The 17,929-nt window shown below is 44.9% G+C and overlaps 1 protein-coding gene across 1 annotated transcript; it reads left to right on the forward strand.

The window, feature by feature from the left end:
- Nucleotides 1–4,855: 4,855 nt before the first annotated feature.
- LOC110473813 (fatty acyl-CoA hydrolase precursor, medium chain) lies at nt 4,856–16,367 on the forward strand. Its single transcript, XM_077786256.1, has 14 exons — nt 4,856–4,983; nt 6,383–6,575; nt 8,314–8,458; nt 8,946–9,079; nt 9,414–9,567; nt 10,459–10,560; nt 11,370–11,474; nt 11,603–11,656; nt 12,132–12,272; nt 12,355–12,441; nt 13,416–13,563; nt 13,751–13,882; nt 14,199–14,271; nt 14,692–16,367. Exons 1-14 carry the CDS (start codon nt 4,911–4,913, stop codon nt 14,864–14,866), a joined length of 1,716 nt encoding a protein of 571 aa, XP_077642382.1. The 5' UTR covers nt 4,856–4,910; the 3' UTR covers nt 14,867–16,367.
- The last annotated feature ends 1,562 nt before the right edge of the window (nt 16,368–17,929 follow it).

The raw sequence follows: 17,929 nt of genomic DNA on the forward strand, positions 1-17,929 counted from the left end.
CCAGTGCTTCTCTCTGTGCTCCAGGCTGTCCCCTGTGTCGCCAGTCAGTGCCACTGTTCCTGTTTGCACTGGCTCACAGCTCACTGCCAGCACTGGGTGTGTCCCAGGGCCCTCACCTTGGTGCTTGGGCTGCCAAGAACAAGGCTTGGGCTCTTCATGGCAGAGTTGTCCATCACTTCTCTGCCATGTCTTTGTCTCCTGTACCTGGCTCTTAGGCTGCTCCAGCTATCCCAGCCATTTCTGGTCACACTGGTGCCTCGCAGCAGTGCTGCAGCTTCACAGATCCTATAGGGCCATGAACATCAGTTCCCCCTCCCTTCAGCTCCCCTCTGTATCTCTGGAAGAATTTGAAATTCTTCATGGTTAGTAATGTCCTAAATGCAACTAGCTACCCATCCCCTCTTTCCAGATTACTTTACTGGAAGGAGTAGAGTGGGTAGTTCTGTTGCCAGGCCAAACTCAGGAGCTGTGATATTTGTCTATTTTTTTCAGCTATTGAAATCTGGACTGGTAGCAGTTTATTACAGTACAAAGAGGCAAAGGTCATCTTGTGGCAGGATTTTTTCATTGACCCTTAACTTATGCATTATTCACTGATTGAGGGCAAGCTGCAAAATCTCTTTAATACCAGACAGGATTCAAGAATCATATTCCTCAGGTGTGTAGTACTGTCCTTTTGTGACACAAGTCTGTCACTGAGTGTTGTGATTTAGAATGGGAAGAAAATTTAGAGAAGTAATATAAAACTTTTTGAGTAACTGACAGTTTTTTAAATTACTGAGGATCCGGACATGTTTTTGTGAAGCACACAAAAATAAAAGATAAAAAACCCCAAGAACATTTTGTTTTTCCTAGTTGGTGAGGGGGTGGCAGCCTCAGCCCCAGCCTTTGTCTCGGCTGCGCCAGGCTAGTTGGTTCTGTTGTGGGCTGGGTTCTTTTTCTTTTTTTGGGGCTGTTTGTCGGTTTCTTTTTTATTGGTCCTGTTTTGGTTGGGTTGGATTTTAGTAGCTATTAGCTAGGAAGGTGGGAGGAGAGGCTGTGAGCCCTAGCTGGAGCAGGGCTGGCCACAGCTGCTAAGATTTTGCTGTTAAGTCTCTCTCTTTAGCGTGCCTGAGACTAGAGATCTCTGCAGCTTGTGTAGAGTGCAGCTGGAATGGAACACAGAGAAAACTAAAGACTAACTATGAAGCGAATCTTGACACAGCCCAGCTGCAGCTTCTACTGCAAGCTACTGGTGGGTTAGGTGACTATTAGTAAGTTTTAAGTGTAACGTTAATTCTTTTAGTGGTTTAATCTTCTCTCAAGTGAAAGAAAGGAACAAGATACAAACATATAAAAGAACAACATAAAGACATTGAAGTCAGTGAAGAAAAAGTTAAGTCTCAGATAAGAGAAAGGAGAAGATGCTTTGATCTTAAGGCTGAAATCCTCTTGTAAGCCATAGAGGAAAAAACTCTTTTTTTCTACAACACATGAAACTATAGGCAGATGAAATTGTTCAAGTTAATATCAAGCAAAAACCTCCATGCTAAGATAAGCAGATGTTAAAGTAACTGTAATCCCATGAGAAATATGAACAGAGAAAAAAAAAAAGTAGTCCTGTACTTCCAAGAAAAGAAGATCCCTGTTCCCAGGGATAAAGATGATTTTAGAAATAGATAATAAGAACTTTGAAACAGTGCATCTTTAAAACAATACCCCATAAGTCAACATAGCCCATAAACAACCTGTAAAAAGACTTGTAAAAATAGGGAAGACTTCACAATGTCAGGGTTCTCCAGGTGTGGCAAAATTAAGAGCCATAAGAGAACTGTTTTCTCCTCTTGTGGAGAAGTCTCCATAACTTTAAAAAGAGAGACTTCTCTCCCTTAGTAAACTAAAGAAAATCTATTTTAAATGTAGCAAACTAACTAGAAATCTTAAGTTTCGTTTCTTTACATTGTCAGTAAAAAAGAAAAAGTTGTGAGGGGAGGAGAAGTATTCTAAAAAGTTTGTTTTGATTCTTAGTATTTTTTTTCTTTAGTAACTTTTGATAAAATTTTCTTTATACCCTTTTAAAGTTTTAAATCTGCTTTACCTTTCTCTTAATCCTATCTCACAGCAAGAAGTAAGTACCTTAGTAATTAACCACACTCATCAACACATTAGTTAAGAAATCTCAAAAATAAAAAAATCTAAAATTAACAAACCAAAACCACTACACTGGGGTAAGAGTCTCCACATTTGCAAAGCATATAGGCCATGCTTGCAGAGCCACCAAAGTATCTCCACACAAGCCTGTAGGGATCTAAAGTCCCATTTTTTTGTTATCTTACAAAAAAGGTAGGATTGGCAGGGTTTGCAGAAACTGGTCTGCACACATACTGCTTTAAAAACAGCTGCTTCTCTAGGCCTGTGGATGGGATATGGACTCAGATTTTTTGCAGAGTGGATACTTGAGAGAGAAGTAGTGAGTAGAACAGAGATTGAAGAGAAAAGCTTGGAAATTAAAATAGCAGTGAAGGGGGGAAATAAAAGGAAAGTAAATGGGAAAATATGGAGTCTAGTAAAATCAGCAAAGATCAGGTCATAGAAGATAAACTGGTTTTGGAAATCAAGTTTGTTACAACAAAAGGAGAGAGCAGCAGGTGCTGTATTCTACTGTACTTCTATCCAGGATATTTGGCTTTGCAGCTTGTGGGTCATGAGTGAGATGAGACGTGAGATGCTCCCAGTGTGAGAGCTGAGCCACACCTTGCATGGAAACAGTTTTCCCTTGCTAGGAACCAGAACAGTGCCAGGTAAGAGGAGACTGCACAGCAGCACCCAAGCAGGCAAACAAGAGTACATTTTAGTCCTGTGCAGTGCTTCTGAGGTGTCTCAGAAATCTTCATCACACAGATAGAGGTAAAAGATAACTTATTCTCAGCTCCATCACTGGTACACCAGGCTCCTGTGCCATTAATTGCAATAGACAATGCACACATTTATAATTACTGTAAAGACTGTATATTCAAACAGTACAAAATACTCCTAGACCTGTTTTATTGACCTTTAGTGTCACTCCTGAGAATTAAGGCAGAAGGTCTGACAGGGAACACCTATAGTGCCACAATTCATTGTTATTCTGCAGCAAAGCTTTTGTCTTCATTGTTTTCTTCCCCATCTGCCAGAGTCCAGTGAGCCCTGGCCGTGCCCTCAGCCTCTGGAGCTGCACCCCAGCACAGCCTGGCAGGGCGTGCAGGGCACTGGGGCAGAGCTCAGGAGCCACCACAACCACAGCCCAGGCTGCACACACAGCCAGCACTGCTTGGGCTCACCTGCAGGGCCTGACACCAGTTTGCTCTGGGAGCAGCCAGGTTAAAGGTGACTGGGGCTTCTCTGCAGGGGCTGTAAATCACACCTGTGCACCACACGGGGGAAGATTTGGAGTAAGGTACACGAGGAGCATTTGGAGGAAAGCGCTCAAGCACAGCCACAGCACTCAGGCTTAACAGGAGCATAACAGATGTCCTAAACTAATTGAAAGACTGTGGGTCTTGTAAGCCACTGAGCTGTAAAGAGAGGTGTGAGCAGGAATGGATCTGGAGAAATGGAGCACCTCTCCTGTGGAGACAGGCTGAGAGAACTGGGTTGTTCAGCCAGGTCAGGAGAAGGCTCTGGGCACACCTTAGAGCCCCTTGCAGTAGCCCAGGGCAGCCTACAAGAAAAATGGACAGGGGCATTTGCCAAGGACATGTAGCAACAGGACAAGGGGGAATGGCTCCAAGCCAACTAAGGTGGCTTTAAATCACACAGACAGAAGAAATTCCTCCCTCTGGGGGTGCTGAGGTCTGGCACAAGCTGCCCAGAGCAGCTGTGGCTGCACCATCCCTGACAGTGCCCAAGACCAGCTTGGACAGGAAGGTGTCCCTGCCCATGGCAGAGGTGGCATGAGTAGAACTTTGAGGTTTCTTCCAACCCAAACCGTTCTGTCATCATATCCTCTGATTCTTTGAAATGCTGTTTCTGACAACTGAGAAGTCCCATGACCTGAAATTGCACAACTGCCTTTCTGGGGCAAGAGCTACTGAGTCAAGGGGGAAAAAAAAGAAAAAGGCAGAGCCTAATGCTTGCATAAAACAAACACAACCTCCTAGCTAATGTGAGCAGAAAATCTCTACTCAGCTCATCTGTTCTCTCCTTTTCATGTCATCCTTCAATTATGGATGTGAAATGTATTGACATAAATCCTCTGGATTTTCCAGAGGCTTTAGATGTAGAGTTACCACGCAAATTACCACTCACTTAATATTGCTCCCACTTTACAAAAGCTGATTAATTCGTCTCATTGTTGTTACTGTATTTCAACACTATTCCAACCGACCCTGAGCACACAGAACTGAGTGTCAGGTGTCTCCTGCACCCTGCAGGAAGAGCTGTGATTTTTCTAGTATTGGTTATTTTGTCAGAGAATAGGCTTTCCTGAGAATACAAATCGCTCAATCTTCCTTCGGTAAAAGTACACTTTTCAGGGGTATCGGTTTGGCCTTGGCTCTAGTGTGCTCGTCACCCGGAGACCTAACAGCAAGTGAAGCAAGCGTAAGAAGTTGGAGCCGAGGCGCCTTGCAGGCGTGTGCAGGGTGAGCAAACCGTCCCCTGGGGCGGCAGCCGGAGGTGCTGCAGCACAGGCCAGCGCTCCGGGAAGGCGAGGGGCTTGCGGAGCATTCGGAGCCCGCTGTGCCCGGGAGCGCGGGAGCGGCGTTGGGAAGGAGCGGCGGGCGGCAGCGGGACCCCGCGGGGCAGAGCGCTCCCCGCCGCCGGCCGAGCGCGCCGCTCCCGGCCTGGCTCGCGGCCGGGCACGCCCTCGCCTCGCCCGTGTGCGCCTTGGGTAGGGTGGCCCAGGGCGAGCCTATAAAGGCCCGGCCTGCGGGCTCGGTGCCAGCGGCACCATGGCAGCTGCGAGGGACACGGCGCTGCTGGCCTGCGTCCTCTTCCTCGGGGGCACGGCGCTGGTGGCCGCAGGTAAACACCGGGGCTACTGCCCCCGGGCATGGAGGGCGAGGGGCTCCTGCAGCTGCCTCCCGGAGCCACCCGGGAGCAGGGCTCAAACCTGGGCAGGGATGGGCACAGACCTGGGCAGGGATGGGCACAGACCTGGGCAGGGATGGGCACAAACCTGGGGAGTGATGGGCACAGACCCTGGGGAGTGATGGGCACAGACCCTGGGCAGGGATGGGCACAGACCCTGGGGAGTGATGGACACAGACCCTGGGCAGGGATGGGCACAAACCTGGGCAGGGATGGGCACAGACCTGGGCAGGGATGGGCACAGACCCTGGGCAGGGATGGGCACAGACACTGGGCAGGGATGGGCACAAACCTGGGCAGGGATGGACACAGACCCTGGGCAGGGATGGGCACAGACACTGGGCAGGGATGGGCACAAACCTGGGCAGGGATGGGCACAGACCTGGGCAGGGATGGGCACAGACCCTGGGCAGGGAAGGGCTCAAACCCTGGGGACACCTAGGCACAACCTTTGGGCAGAGATGAACAAAAACCCTGAGGAGAGCTGGGCACAATCTCTTGGCAGAGCTGAACATAAAACCTGGGCTGAGCTGGGCACCATCCCTGGGGAGAGTTGGGCATAAATCCTGGGCAGAGATGGGCACAAACCCTGAGCTGAGCAGGGCACACAAACTGAGCTGCAGTAACAGTAATTTCATTTCAGTTTTTACTCTGCTTTCAGTCATTTGTCTTACTTGCCTTCTTTGCAAATAGCAAAATCAAATCCCTGTCCCAAAACCTTGCCCGCTGAGGCCAAACAGCCACAGTAGCATGTCTCTAATTTGATGTTTGAATTTTCACACAGATCTTAAAATGATTCTTGATTAAATGTTCACAGGAATTGTTTGTGCCAGACTATTTCAGCTATGTTAGAAGCTTTATCAAGGGTCTGGAATATATTTTCTCTGATTATTGTCTTTTCTTAATGAGAGCAACCTTATTGGGTTTTTACGTAACAACCCAGCGCAAAACAAAACATTAAAATCTATATGCAACCACTAAAGTGTGTGTGGTAAGACAGTGCAAATTACATACCTGAAGGAGATTGTACATACAGACCAATCAAAACGAAGGCTGAAATAATGTCAGCTACAATGATTTAATAAAGGTATAATAAAAGTGTGTTAGAATAAATTAGTAAATCTAAAATTTAAATGAGTAAACACTAGTAATGAAATTAGTAAAATAAAATAGCAGATTAGAATAGCGTACTGTTAAATCTGATGAGAGTATGTTGAAGCTTTACGTATAAAAAGTACTTGTTTAGGGGAACAAAAGGTGTATATTTAAGTAGCAAATCTAGCAATTACTTTCAAACAGAGCAATGATGTGATTTTGTGCTGCTGTCCCACAGAAGAACCAGAAGCGGAGACCAAATATGGGAGAGTGCGAGGCTACCCATTCACAGTGGACACAGCTGAGAGGACTGTAAATGTCTTTTTGGGACTTCCTTTTGCTAAGCCTCCGCTTGGATCCCTGAGGTTTTCTGAACCCCAGCCACCTGAGCCTTGGGAAGGTGTCAGAGATGCCACTTCCTACCCACCAATGTAAGGCAATGATCAAACCACTGAACCTTTGTAGATGTTATACTCTGTGCACTTCCCTGACACTGACGTGCACACAGGGCCATCCACAAAGACAAATTCCTTGGTGCCCTCTCGTTGCACCTGCAGCTGTTCCAGTGGATGCATTTCTAAAGACACTCTGTGAGCTCACGCATTTTCTGCTGTGAGCTAGGACCAGGGGGAAGTCAAAGCAGGCTCAAAACATTAAAATAATATAAAGAAAAACTTATTAACAGTTACGAAAATGAAGAGTAATAAGAATCAGAACAAAATTTTCAGGATCCCTTTCCTCTCTCCAGAACCTTTTCTTTCCCAATGACAATGTAAAGAAACAAAACCTTAAATTTAATTTTACCACCTCTAGAATAGTCTTTTCTTTAATTCACTTACAGAGAGTAGTTCCTCTTGTTAATGTTATGGAGTGTTCTCCACAAGAAAACAGTTCTCTCGTGGCGCTCTTCATGAATAGCAGCCATCCATGGAAATCTGCAATCATGAAATCCTTTCCATTTTCCACTAGCTTTTCCCACAGCTGTGGTCATGGGCCATGTCAACTTATGGAGTACTGTTTTAAATTGAGCTATTCAAAGGCAAAGGTTCTCATTATCTAGCTCAGAAATCCTATTCTTCCTGGGGGCACGGGATTTTCATCACTCTTCTCTCCTTCTCTGTTCAAACTTCTCACAGGATCACAGCTACTTTAACATCTGTTTACTTAGCATGGAGGCCTTTGCTCAATATCTATAATTGGGGCAATTTCAACTCCCCATACCTTCATGCGTTATAGGGAAAAAGTCTTTTCTACATAGCTTTACAAGAGGATTTCAGCCCCAGAATCAAGGTATCTCCTCATCCCTCCCATCTGGGACTTCTTCACTGACTTCTGTGTTTTCATGTTGCTCCTCTACATTGCCTTTTGTTATTTTCTCTCACTTGCGGGAGGATGGAAGCACTGAACAAGTTAACGTCTCGCCCGGGCCTGCTGATGGTCACTGGCCCGGCCGGGCTCGGGACCTTGCAGCCAAAGCCGTGTCTGGGGGGGCTGATGGCTTCTCCTCCCCCTCTGCAGGGGTTGTGGCTGAACCTCAGCAGGGGTAGAATCCTGGCTGAGCTGGCCCGGCCCAGGGCTGCTCCTGGGGGCCGGCGGACTCGGCCTCCGGGCTGGCAGCACGAAATGGCAGCCGTGGCCCGGCCCGGCCTCGGCCCCGCGGGCTCCCCTGCCCTGGCCGGCCCCGATGGAGCGGGCGCCCCAGGAAAGGGTGCCCGACCAGGGCTCGGCCCCGGCACCTGTGTGCCCACCGGAGCAGAACGAGGAAGTTCCTGCATTTCCTTCGACTTCAACATGTGTCCATCACAGAAACGTGTACAGATTTGCAGAGGCTAGAAGCTCTGCAGCACTTCCGTGAATGCCTCCCATGCAAGCCACCACACCATATGTATTTCCTGATATAATTCTGTGATATTTTGAAACATGCTAAAGTGTATCTACATGTCACTGTGTACTGCAGTGGCTTTATTTTTACAGATCTCATTAATGACTAGTCAAAGAAAAAAAATATATTAAAAGCAAAAAAATACTATGTTTGCAGTTGTGACCAATCTAGAAGTGTGCTAGAGATCGGTTTCTGGTTGGCACTTTGCTGTGGAAGTACAAAAAACTTCTCTTCACAACTTTCTGGTTTTAGTCAATTCTCTTGCTTATTACTTTCCATTTATTTAGGTGTCTACAGGACCAAGTACAAGGACAGAATATTTCAGATATGATTACCAACAGAAAAGAGAAAGTTCCTCTGCGAGTGTCTGAGGATTGCCTGTACTTAAATGTGTACACACCCGTTTCTACAGGAAAACAGGAGAAGCTGCCTGTAAGCAAAAATCTTACAACACCTTGAGCAAAATTTTCTGATAGCCAACACTCAGCCTGTGCCATGAGCAGACGTGCAGGGGCACTTTTGTAGTGATGATCAACTTCCATGCTTGACCCCAGCAAATATTAGCTGAAATTGAAAAGAGACACAAAATCTTGTTTTACAAGTAAAATTGTATTGTCATTCTAACTAAGCAGCACTTGATTTAATCTAAATGATCTGTCCAAAGACACAGGGCACTGACACAGTGTAGGCACTTAACAAAATCAATGCCACTTTGTAGACCTGCAGGCCTTAGATTTCTGTAATATCTGAAAGATTTCTGAAATATCTGTAATATCTGAAAGATTTCTGTAATATCTGAAATATATTCTGAAAGAATCAGGATTGAAATAACACAAAATATTATATCTTGGGCTATAATTAGCGTTTATCACTGGGGGCTCTTACCTGTGCTGGCTTGATGCTGTTTTTCTCTTCCCAGGTCTTAGTATGGATCCATGGGGGTGGATTAGTTGTTGGAGCAGCTTCATCCTATGATGGCTCAGCAATGGCAGCCTTTGACAATGTGGTGGTTGTAACAATTCAGTACAGACTAGGTATTGCTGGATATTTTAGGTAAGTTGGTTGATCTATTTTGCCAAAGTGATTTCCAAAAGGATGTGTGCAAAGCCTTTGTAAAGAGGAGTGCAGAAGAATTGCTTATGCAAAGAAACATTTCTGAACTGCACCTGCAAGCGTTGGGGACAATTTCCAGTCCCAAGGCAGCTTCCAGATCTGTTCTTGTGGGGCTGCTGCTCCAGTCTCAGGGCTTCCCGAGCCATTCATCTGTCAGTTGTGTAGGGAGGTTCTGTGTAGAGAATGGCAGATGATTACTCACACCACATATTGTGTTTCTTTCTGCCTCTTTGTCTGCACTGAGCATTTGAACAAAGCTGTTCTGTCCATGCAGCACTGGTGATGAGCATGCCCGAGGTAACTGGGGATATTTAGACCAAGTAGCAGCTCTTCGGTGGATTCAGGAAAATATCATGCATTTTGGAGGAGATCCAGGATCTGTCACCATCTTTGGAGAGTCTGCAGGAGGAATCAGTGTTTCTGCTCTTGTAAGTTCACAGTAGTATGGAACTTGAATTACTTAGAGGATAAAAACCCCTCCATCCATTTGCAGTATCTGCATGAGAAGTCAGTGAGAGAAAAGGGATGGTGTTACAGTGACACATCACCTGGGTATTTGAGACAACAATGAGGCAGCAGTACAGCAAAACAATACAGATTTTGAATGATAAAAATGTGTAATTTTCATACTCTAAGGTTGTAGTTAAGTAACAATATGTTATCCTTTATCTGCTGAATTGAATTCTGCTTGGTTTGGGTTGTTCTTTTTCAATGTAAAAAACCCTCAAAGTCTAACCTCATTGAGAAAAGTGCTTTATGAGGAGTTGTGGGCTTGTGCCCATTTTCTGTTTGCTTTGACAGCCACTTATGCAAAGTGATGGAGGTGAATACTCCTGGTAGCTGATGCAGCCCTGCAGTTTGTGACCCAGTGCTGGTGTAACATCTTTACTCCAGCACAGAGCACACTGGCTGTGATGCTCCCCTTGTCCCGTCCCTCCCACTTTGGTACAGATGTCACAGTGCAGCCAGGCTTCATTGTACATGGCAGACAAATCCCTGTTTCCTCTGGCCAGAAGCTCTTTCCTGCCCCTCTGCAGCAGAGCAGACTGCCTTGGGCACATTCCCTCTGTACCTGCCTTGCAGGGTGGTGCCAGGAACCTTTGGAAGCAAAGTGCAGTGGGAGGAGAAAGGCACTGAACTCCTGGTCCCTGCGAGCGCTGCAAAGAACTTTGCACAGCTGGACTATGGTCAGAGGTTACACAAAGACACTCTTACCACATGGGCTTTCAAAATGCTCCAAATGGCCACTGCTGATACTGAAATCTAAAATCCCTGGCTAGAAAACAGTGCTTGACATGCTTGTTCTTGCTTTTTCACAGGTCTTATCTCCCCTGGCCAAAGGCTTGTTCCACAAGGCCATTTCAGAGAGTGGCACTGTAACCCTGGGCTTGTTCACTGACCAGCCAAATGAGGATGCACAAGTGTGTATTTGTGGTAATTTTAATTACTTTTCCCAGCTAGTTCTGTGTATCGTAAATTGTTCAGTCAAAAGTACAGAAACATGGTTTCTTTCTTGTGAATCAAAGCAGTCACTAAAGACAAACAGTGTGCAAACAGTACATGTTTAAGGATGTGTTGCTATTCAAACAGCCAGATAGCCAGAAAAAGAAAAGAATGAAATGTAAATGAAAAATCTCATGTAGTGTCTTCAAGAAGAGTCCATTTACACCTTTTGCCTGGGAAATTGTATCAGATTGTGAATACTCTTCTCTTCCCCTCCCATTTGATACCTGTAGTCTGCCAATAAACAAGTCTTTATTAATTTTTTTTTAAATTTGAGAACTACAGGCTTCTACTCTTTTCTTTTCTCTTCAACTACAAGGAACAATTTCCAGAAACTGGGACCTGAAATAAAAGAGACAGCTCTCTCTAATGACAACTCTTGCTGCAGACAATAAGTCATCACCAAGAGTGGCAGAATGTGCTCTCTGTTCCCCTGCAGATGGTTTATTCTCTACCTCCTTCATGTCACCCAGTCTCCTCAGCCCAGCCTGTTATTTACCAGAATTGTCTTAGAATATTTCTGTATCAAAAAAACTTGAAGGAAGAGGTTTTCCCCTTATGCCCAGCTCATGGTCTGAAGGATTGTGAGGGCTTCCAGTGCCCTCCCTCTGGACCTGGAGCAAGCCAGGCTCCAGCAACCTTTGTGCAGGAGCTTTGCTGGACTCGCTGTCTCATAGAGCCAGACACAGCAAATGTGTTCAAAAATGTTTGTTCTCACTGCTTGCAGAAAATTGCTGCTGCCTCTGGCTGTGAAAAGTCCAGTTCAGCTGCAATGGTTGAATGCTTGAGAGGAAAAACAGAAGAAGAATTACTACAGATAGCACTGAAAATGGTAGGTGAAATGATACTTTGTGCATTTCAATGACACCTCAGACTTTTGCATAACAGAGAATGCTCTTTGTGAGCTTTAATATTCAAACCTGAAGTGCATGTAAATTGTGACTTTTCTTGATTTTTCAGGACATGACAGCATTGCAGGTCTGCAAGGACACCTCGCCTGAAAATTGCAAACAGGTTCCTGTCCTGACCTTCTATTCTGCATGCACTTGGAATCACCTGTGGTTTGCTATTGTGCTCTGCCAGGGCAAGGAAAAGAAAATGGCACAGATGATTCTGGAGAACTGAAAATCAAATCATATATTATGTCCAACTTAAAAGTTCTTATCATAATGCTTATGTTCCTTTGAAATTTCAATACAGAAGTGGTTTTTCCCCACTGTTCCACACATCCATGCCCATATTGAACTAAGAAAATATGTAAATTCAACATAATGACTTCTGCTTCACAAACAATATAAATATCTTCACAGACCCTCCTGCCTAGTGCAGAAAATCAGTCAGAAAACACATTTAAAATGGCTTGGATAATATTATTTGTTCTATTTATATTTGGCTTCAGTTTGGAACTGCAGTAAAATCTGAACATCTTTAAGAAGCAAAATGAATGTTTTAATGAAGCTTTCTTTTTCTTTATTCCCTTTTTGTTCAGGATTTCTTTTTCATCAATTCATGTGTAGATGGTGTATTTTTTCCAAAAAGTCCCAAGGAATTACTATCTGAAAAATCAATGAATGAGGTCCCATACATAATAGGAGTAAATAACTGTGAATTCGGATGGGCAATTCCTATGGTAAGAGAATTATAGTGTTATTTAAACATCATTTTTTAAATAGTGGCTGTTTTATATAAGTATGATTGTCTGTGTCATACAGGCGATGAAATATCCTCCTTTTGCGGATGGTCTGGATAAAGATGTTGCACGTCAAATTTTACAGAGCAACTTAGCAGTACTCAATAAGGTAAGAGACCAGTTTCAGAATAACCCAGTGCTGCTGCTTCTCTGCTCTGGCTGTTATTACCCCTGGAAGAACTCATTTCACAGGGAAATGCCATTGTGCTGGACAGCTCCCTGAATTGGGGCATACATGGGCACAGATGTGCTGCATTCCTGTTACCTCTAGTGACTGGAAATACTCTCTACATTTCCAGCCTAAACGCCCCTCTTCTTAAAAAGGAGTTCAGTGGCAATCCAGGAGTACCTAAACACAGGTCACCTGGGACATTTTAGATACCCTCAGGTTGTGCAAGATGTGCAGAGTACCAGCAGGTATGGCAGGAGACCTATGGGACACGACCTCCTAAAGCAGCAGTTGGGCTCTGGAAAGAAAAGCCCGAGAGGTTTGGGGAGCACTGACACCTTTGTTCAGGTTTCTTGAGGTTTTGCTTCTCTGTAATTTATAAATCTCTTGGCTTTGTGGTGGCTTTGTGCTCTCCTGAAACTGCTAGCTAGAGAAACACAGATTAAGAGGTAAGAATTAAGGATCTAGAAGCAGGGCCAGTACTTGCAAGGATCATTCATTCAATGACACCAACCTCCACCATGACCTTGGAAATGCAGAGCCCAGGCTTGTTCTGAATGGGAGAAATTATGGTCTTCTACAACAATCAATGGAGTTTATGGAATCCAGCAGGATTTCTGTGCTGTTATGAAGGTGTTTCCACAGTAGAGAGAACAATCAGCATCACTGACTGCTGTTTATCTGAAGGTGGTTGATCCTTTGATCTTGCATCCCTCTTTTCCCTGAGATCACCTGTACCCATAGCTGTGTAACTGCAATCCTGAGCTCCAAGCCACACTCTGGCACAGCTGAGGGTTTTCTCTGAAAGCTGTTGCTGAGGATTTGCCAGGGATGTGCAGGTGCCACACTCACTCACTGCTGTTCCTCCTTATAATGCTCATCATCCTTACAAGTACTTTTTCTTGCTGTTTCAGGGCCTTACATCTGAAGTTGTTGACAGAGTGTACAGGGAGTACATGGGGCATGCAGAAAGCCCTGCTCAGGTCCGAGATGGCCTCCTGGATGCAATGGGAGATGTCTACTTTGTCATCTCAGCTGTGGAAGTGGCCAGATACCACAGAGGTAAGCCAGCAGCTTCAGAACAGCTGTAGAACTCTATCTGGGGCTGGTTTGGCCCGTGTGCAGCACTTTTCACTATCCAGAGAACCGGCAGTGTTTTCATTTAACCAAAACAGTTTTTCATGGAAGTTTATCATCTCTGGAGCAGGTATTTTCAGCTCTCAAAGCAGCACTTTTCTGTATCCTCTAGATGCTGGCAACCCAGTCTACTTCTATGAATTCCAACATCGACCGAGTTCAGTGGAAGGTGTGGTACCAGAGTTTGTAAAAGCAGATCACGGAGCTGAGATTGCCTTTGTCTTTGGAAAGCCATTCTTAGCAGGTGATGCACCCATGCTTACTCCTTATTCCTTTTAGAACCTCATTATTACTCACTTCAATCACTGCAGGGCTTTAGAACAGAATTTCTCTCTTTGAAGCATTATAAACAATATATTTATATAACTTATATACCATAAGCTTTATAACGATCATCAACATTTTCTGTCTTCACTAGTAGGTACTTCTCATTTTATCTGCAGGTCTCTTCCAGGAAAAACTCCCAACAGCTCAGGGCAACCAGGAGAAGTGTTGCAATTGATATAGCTGATACAAATTATTTACTTTCTAATGTGGCTGTTTCATCTCTCCCTTTGCAGGAGGGGCTACAAAAGAAGAAAATAAACTGAGCAGAACTGTTATGAGATACTGGACCAACTTTGCTAAAAACGGGTGAGAATCACAATGCTGGTTGCAGCTCAAGTTTCGTCTGTGCTGCCCAGAACATACTTACCTGCCTGAAGCACTACTTATATGGTGGTTCCTGGAAATTTGGCAGAATTTAAGTTAAATATTGAAGCAATTTCTCTTCTTAATGGTCTTTTAGAAGAACCTGCAGACACAAGGAAATAAAAAAATCTAAGAGCAGTTACTCCATCTGCAATGGAGGTTTAGATCTCAAATTAATGGCAGCTCTTAGACTTTTGCTGTTCCACTGATGAGCATTTTCATAAAATACTGTCCATTTATTCAGGTACCAGAATCACATCATCTGGGCTCATCTGTTGGTTTTCTGAAATGCTCTGAAGCTGAGCAGTCAGAGAGCAATGGATTGGCAAAGAGAGAGCTAACATTTCCTTCTATTATTTCCAGAAATCCCAACGGAGAGGGCTTGGTCCATTGGCCACTGTATGACCTGGAGGAAAAATACCTGGGAATAGACCTGGAGCAAAAGGCAGCAGAGAAACTGAAAGAACACAGAATGCAGTTTTGGCAACAGCTCATGAAACAAAGCCAGACTGGAAGGGAAAAACACACAGATTTATAAGAGCTGTGGAGGGTACAGTTTGCTTTTAAAACCCAAGGGAAAGTCAAACAAACTTGAGGTTTTTTGGTTTTTTTTTTGCACACCTGTGGATCTCAAGCAGTGTCATCTGCGCTACCTGGCCACCCCCTTTTGTGCATTTTCCACAACTTGTGAAGAACACCAGTTGTGGCAATTAGTAACAGCTCATTGCAGCAACCATACTGCCACTTCTGTCACACATTTCTTACCCCTTCCCTTGTTTTGGTCTGACACAGCCTTTATGTCCATTAGTGGTGTGTTTGTTGAATCAATGTGTCTGTCCTTGTACATTGACAAAAATCATTATCCTAACAGGACAGAAGAAATGCCGTGTCTTTGGGAATGCAAAGCCATTAAGTACAAGTCCTGGGTAGAAGGAAGGTCTCTCATTAGGCACACATGATAACAAATTCATTTCTGACTGGGGAGAGGAAGTGTTCTGTCCATCTCTGGATTTCAAACCTGTCTTGGTTCGACAAGACAGGAGTCTGTGAAGGAGGGCTAAAGCCTCCTGTGCAATGGAGAAGGTAAACCCCCTCTTTCCGAATTACTAGGATTTTTAAATTAAAAGGCTCTCAGGCAATGATATGGGAATGGGAGTAACAATTCTTTACTAGGAGAAAACTAGATAACAATTTTAAAAGGCAAATGCAATCGGTACAAACAAAACTAGTGATAAAGTCCACAACCTGAGGAGTCGGGGTGTTGGTAGCAGTCCGGTGGGAATGATAGCTGCTTCTCTTGCAGTGGCTGATGAACTGCAGCTGCAGTGGTGATCTTTAGAAGGGTATAGTTTTCTCTGAAGATCTGGTGGCAGTTGGGCCGGTCTTCCTCTGCGCCGGGGCCGCCTCCGAACTCCGCCGCCGCTGCCTCACCGCACTCCGGCCGCTTCTCTGGGAATCCTGCCGAAGGAGCTGCTTCTCTGGGAATCCCGCAAAGAGAGAGCTGCTCTGTCCCCCAAAAGGTACCCCTTTTATCCAATAAAAGAGTGCTTGGCTTCCCCCTCTGGGTGGAACATCTCATAATGGGATGGTGTTACGTTACCAGCCCTGCATTGAATCAGTCAATGGCCCATTAACAAACCATTACCTCTTCGGAGCAAACCATTGTTCTTGGAAAAGATAACAAACCTGCCCAACCTTCAACAGATGGCAAATTGAATACAAGCTTATCTTACAACCCAGGACAAAACCCCAAATATAAAGACTGGGACACTGTCAAAGAGCTGGGAAAGGAATAACACCATGGCCACATTGAATAGGCTACATTTAAACAGCAGATACTTCCATTATATTAATTTTCTTTTACTCATTATATGTACATTTTATTTCATGGCTTTAGTATTCATGGTCCCTTGGGTCAGATTCCCAGCTGCACCTACAGTTGAAGAAATTGTTAGCACTATATTTGCTGATTCTGTTCAGCAAACACAGCTGCTGTTCTGTTCTTCACATTCTGTCAATAAAAGCCTTAATCTTTTTTTTGAAGTTTATTTCTATTGTCCCTTATTACTATAATTGCCTTTCCAAGGTGGTCACCAAGTATGATTGTTCTGTGCCAGTCCTGCTTCTCACATCATCTTGTTGCTAAGTGGGAAATATGCAAATTTGAATTGAGATTGCATGTTCTTTGCTGTTTGATCTTTGTAACCTGCACACCTGATCAAGAAGGAGGGAGATTTAATCTGTGAAACAGAGCAGCCAACAAGCTCTGAGTGATGTCCAGCTCCAGAAACACAAACTCCTGGCCAGCAGAACTGCCCTGTTAAGGTTTGGGGCCGGACGTGTTGCAATGACCTCAGCCCCTGGGGAGGTTCACAAAGCTCCATGTGCTTCCCTTGAGCTGCTTGGCCTAAAGGAAGCTGTGAGCAGCAAGGTGGAGTGTGCATCCCAGCTCCAGCAGCTCTGTGGTACTGGAGTCCTGGGCTGACAGACAGGGACCTTCACTTATCACGTTCCACTTAGCGCTGCAGGCATCTCACTGGTCAGGAGCTGGGCTGTGGGAGGCTCAGGCCAATGAGCTGTCTAGACCCAGGAGTTTCGAACTGCCTATAAAAGAAGGGACTCAACAATAAAGCTCACAGTTTATCACATGAAGCCCGGGTGTGCATGTGTCAGCCTGTCTGCCTGCCTGTCTGTGTGTCTGTGTGTCATCCCTGTCTCTGACCACCAACCCCACGGAGCACGTAAATTCCAGTGTAATAGAGATCCACCTGTCAGAGCCTGCCCATGGTGCCCATGGACACCCATCCTGCAGCCAGTGAGGACATGGATGGCCCAGGTGCCCAGGACACCCATCCTGCAGCCAGTGAGGACATGGTGATGGCAGTGGCTGGCTCAGCTCCTGTGTTCCAGCCCTTCTACGTGAATGTGGTGGATGAGGAAGACTACATGGGTTTCCTTGATACAGATCATGCAGATAAGCTACTGAAGGAGTATCAGCAGAGAGAGGGTGTTGATTTGGAGCAGATGATGTCAGAAAGGTGAGAACAGGTCTGGATTTCATGGTGAAACTGGAGGAATTGTGTCGTTTCCTGTCTGCTGTTGCAGCATCTAAATGGGACACTCATTAAACCTGAATGATGTTGTCTGGAAGCTCCTTTAGGAACCCTTGGGGTGCTGTGCAGGAAGGACAGGACAGTGCACCCAGAGCTGTCAAATCTGGAGTTACTCAGAGATGGTTTTAGCTCAGCTATTTCTGAGGGACTGAGCAGTGTTCATGGGCTCCAGGTGGTGCAATGGATGGTTAATCTCTGAAACAAGATCTGTGTCAAATGGCATGACTTTATGTCATGGCATTTTACTCTTTTTTCTTTACAGGGCTAAAGCTTTCTTACAATTCAGTTGCATTTTTAAGAGTTTAATGTTTTAGATATTTTGGCTAGAGAACTGGGTGAGGGTAAGACACCTGAAGGTTTAGTAAAGGTTGCCTGAAAAACAGTTGTTGAGCGTGGTTACTGAAAATATTTTCTTAGTTTAAGTATTTTTTCTTTAACTTAGGAGGTCATCGTGAGGACTTTCAGCCACTTGTGCCTGGATTGTGGAC

The sequence above is a fragment of the Lonchura striata genome, chromosome 13, assembly GCF_046129695.1.
Source record: "Lonchura striata isolate bLonStr1 chromosome 13, bLonStr1.mat, whole genome shotgun sequence".
NCBI classification, from domain to species: domain Eukaryota; kingdom Metazoa; phylum Chordata; class Aves; order Passeriformes; family Estrildidae; genus Lonchura; species Lonchura striata.

Bases quoted from the DNA above. Each gene is read 5' to 3' on its own strand.
- LOC110473813 (XM_077786256.1), top strand. From the start codon at position 4,911: ATGGCAGCTGCGAGGGACACGGCGCTGCTGGCCTGCGTCCTCTTCCTC. The intron at 13,564-13,750 runs GTAAGCCAGCAG...TGTATCCTCTAG, and splicing joins AGTGGCCAGATACCACAGAG to ATGCTGGCAACCCAGTCTAC. The intron at 14,272-14,691 runs GTGAGAATCACA...TATTATTTCCAG, and splicing joins ACCAACTTTGCTAAAAACGG to AAATCCCAACGGAGAGGGCT.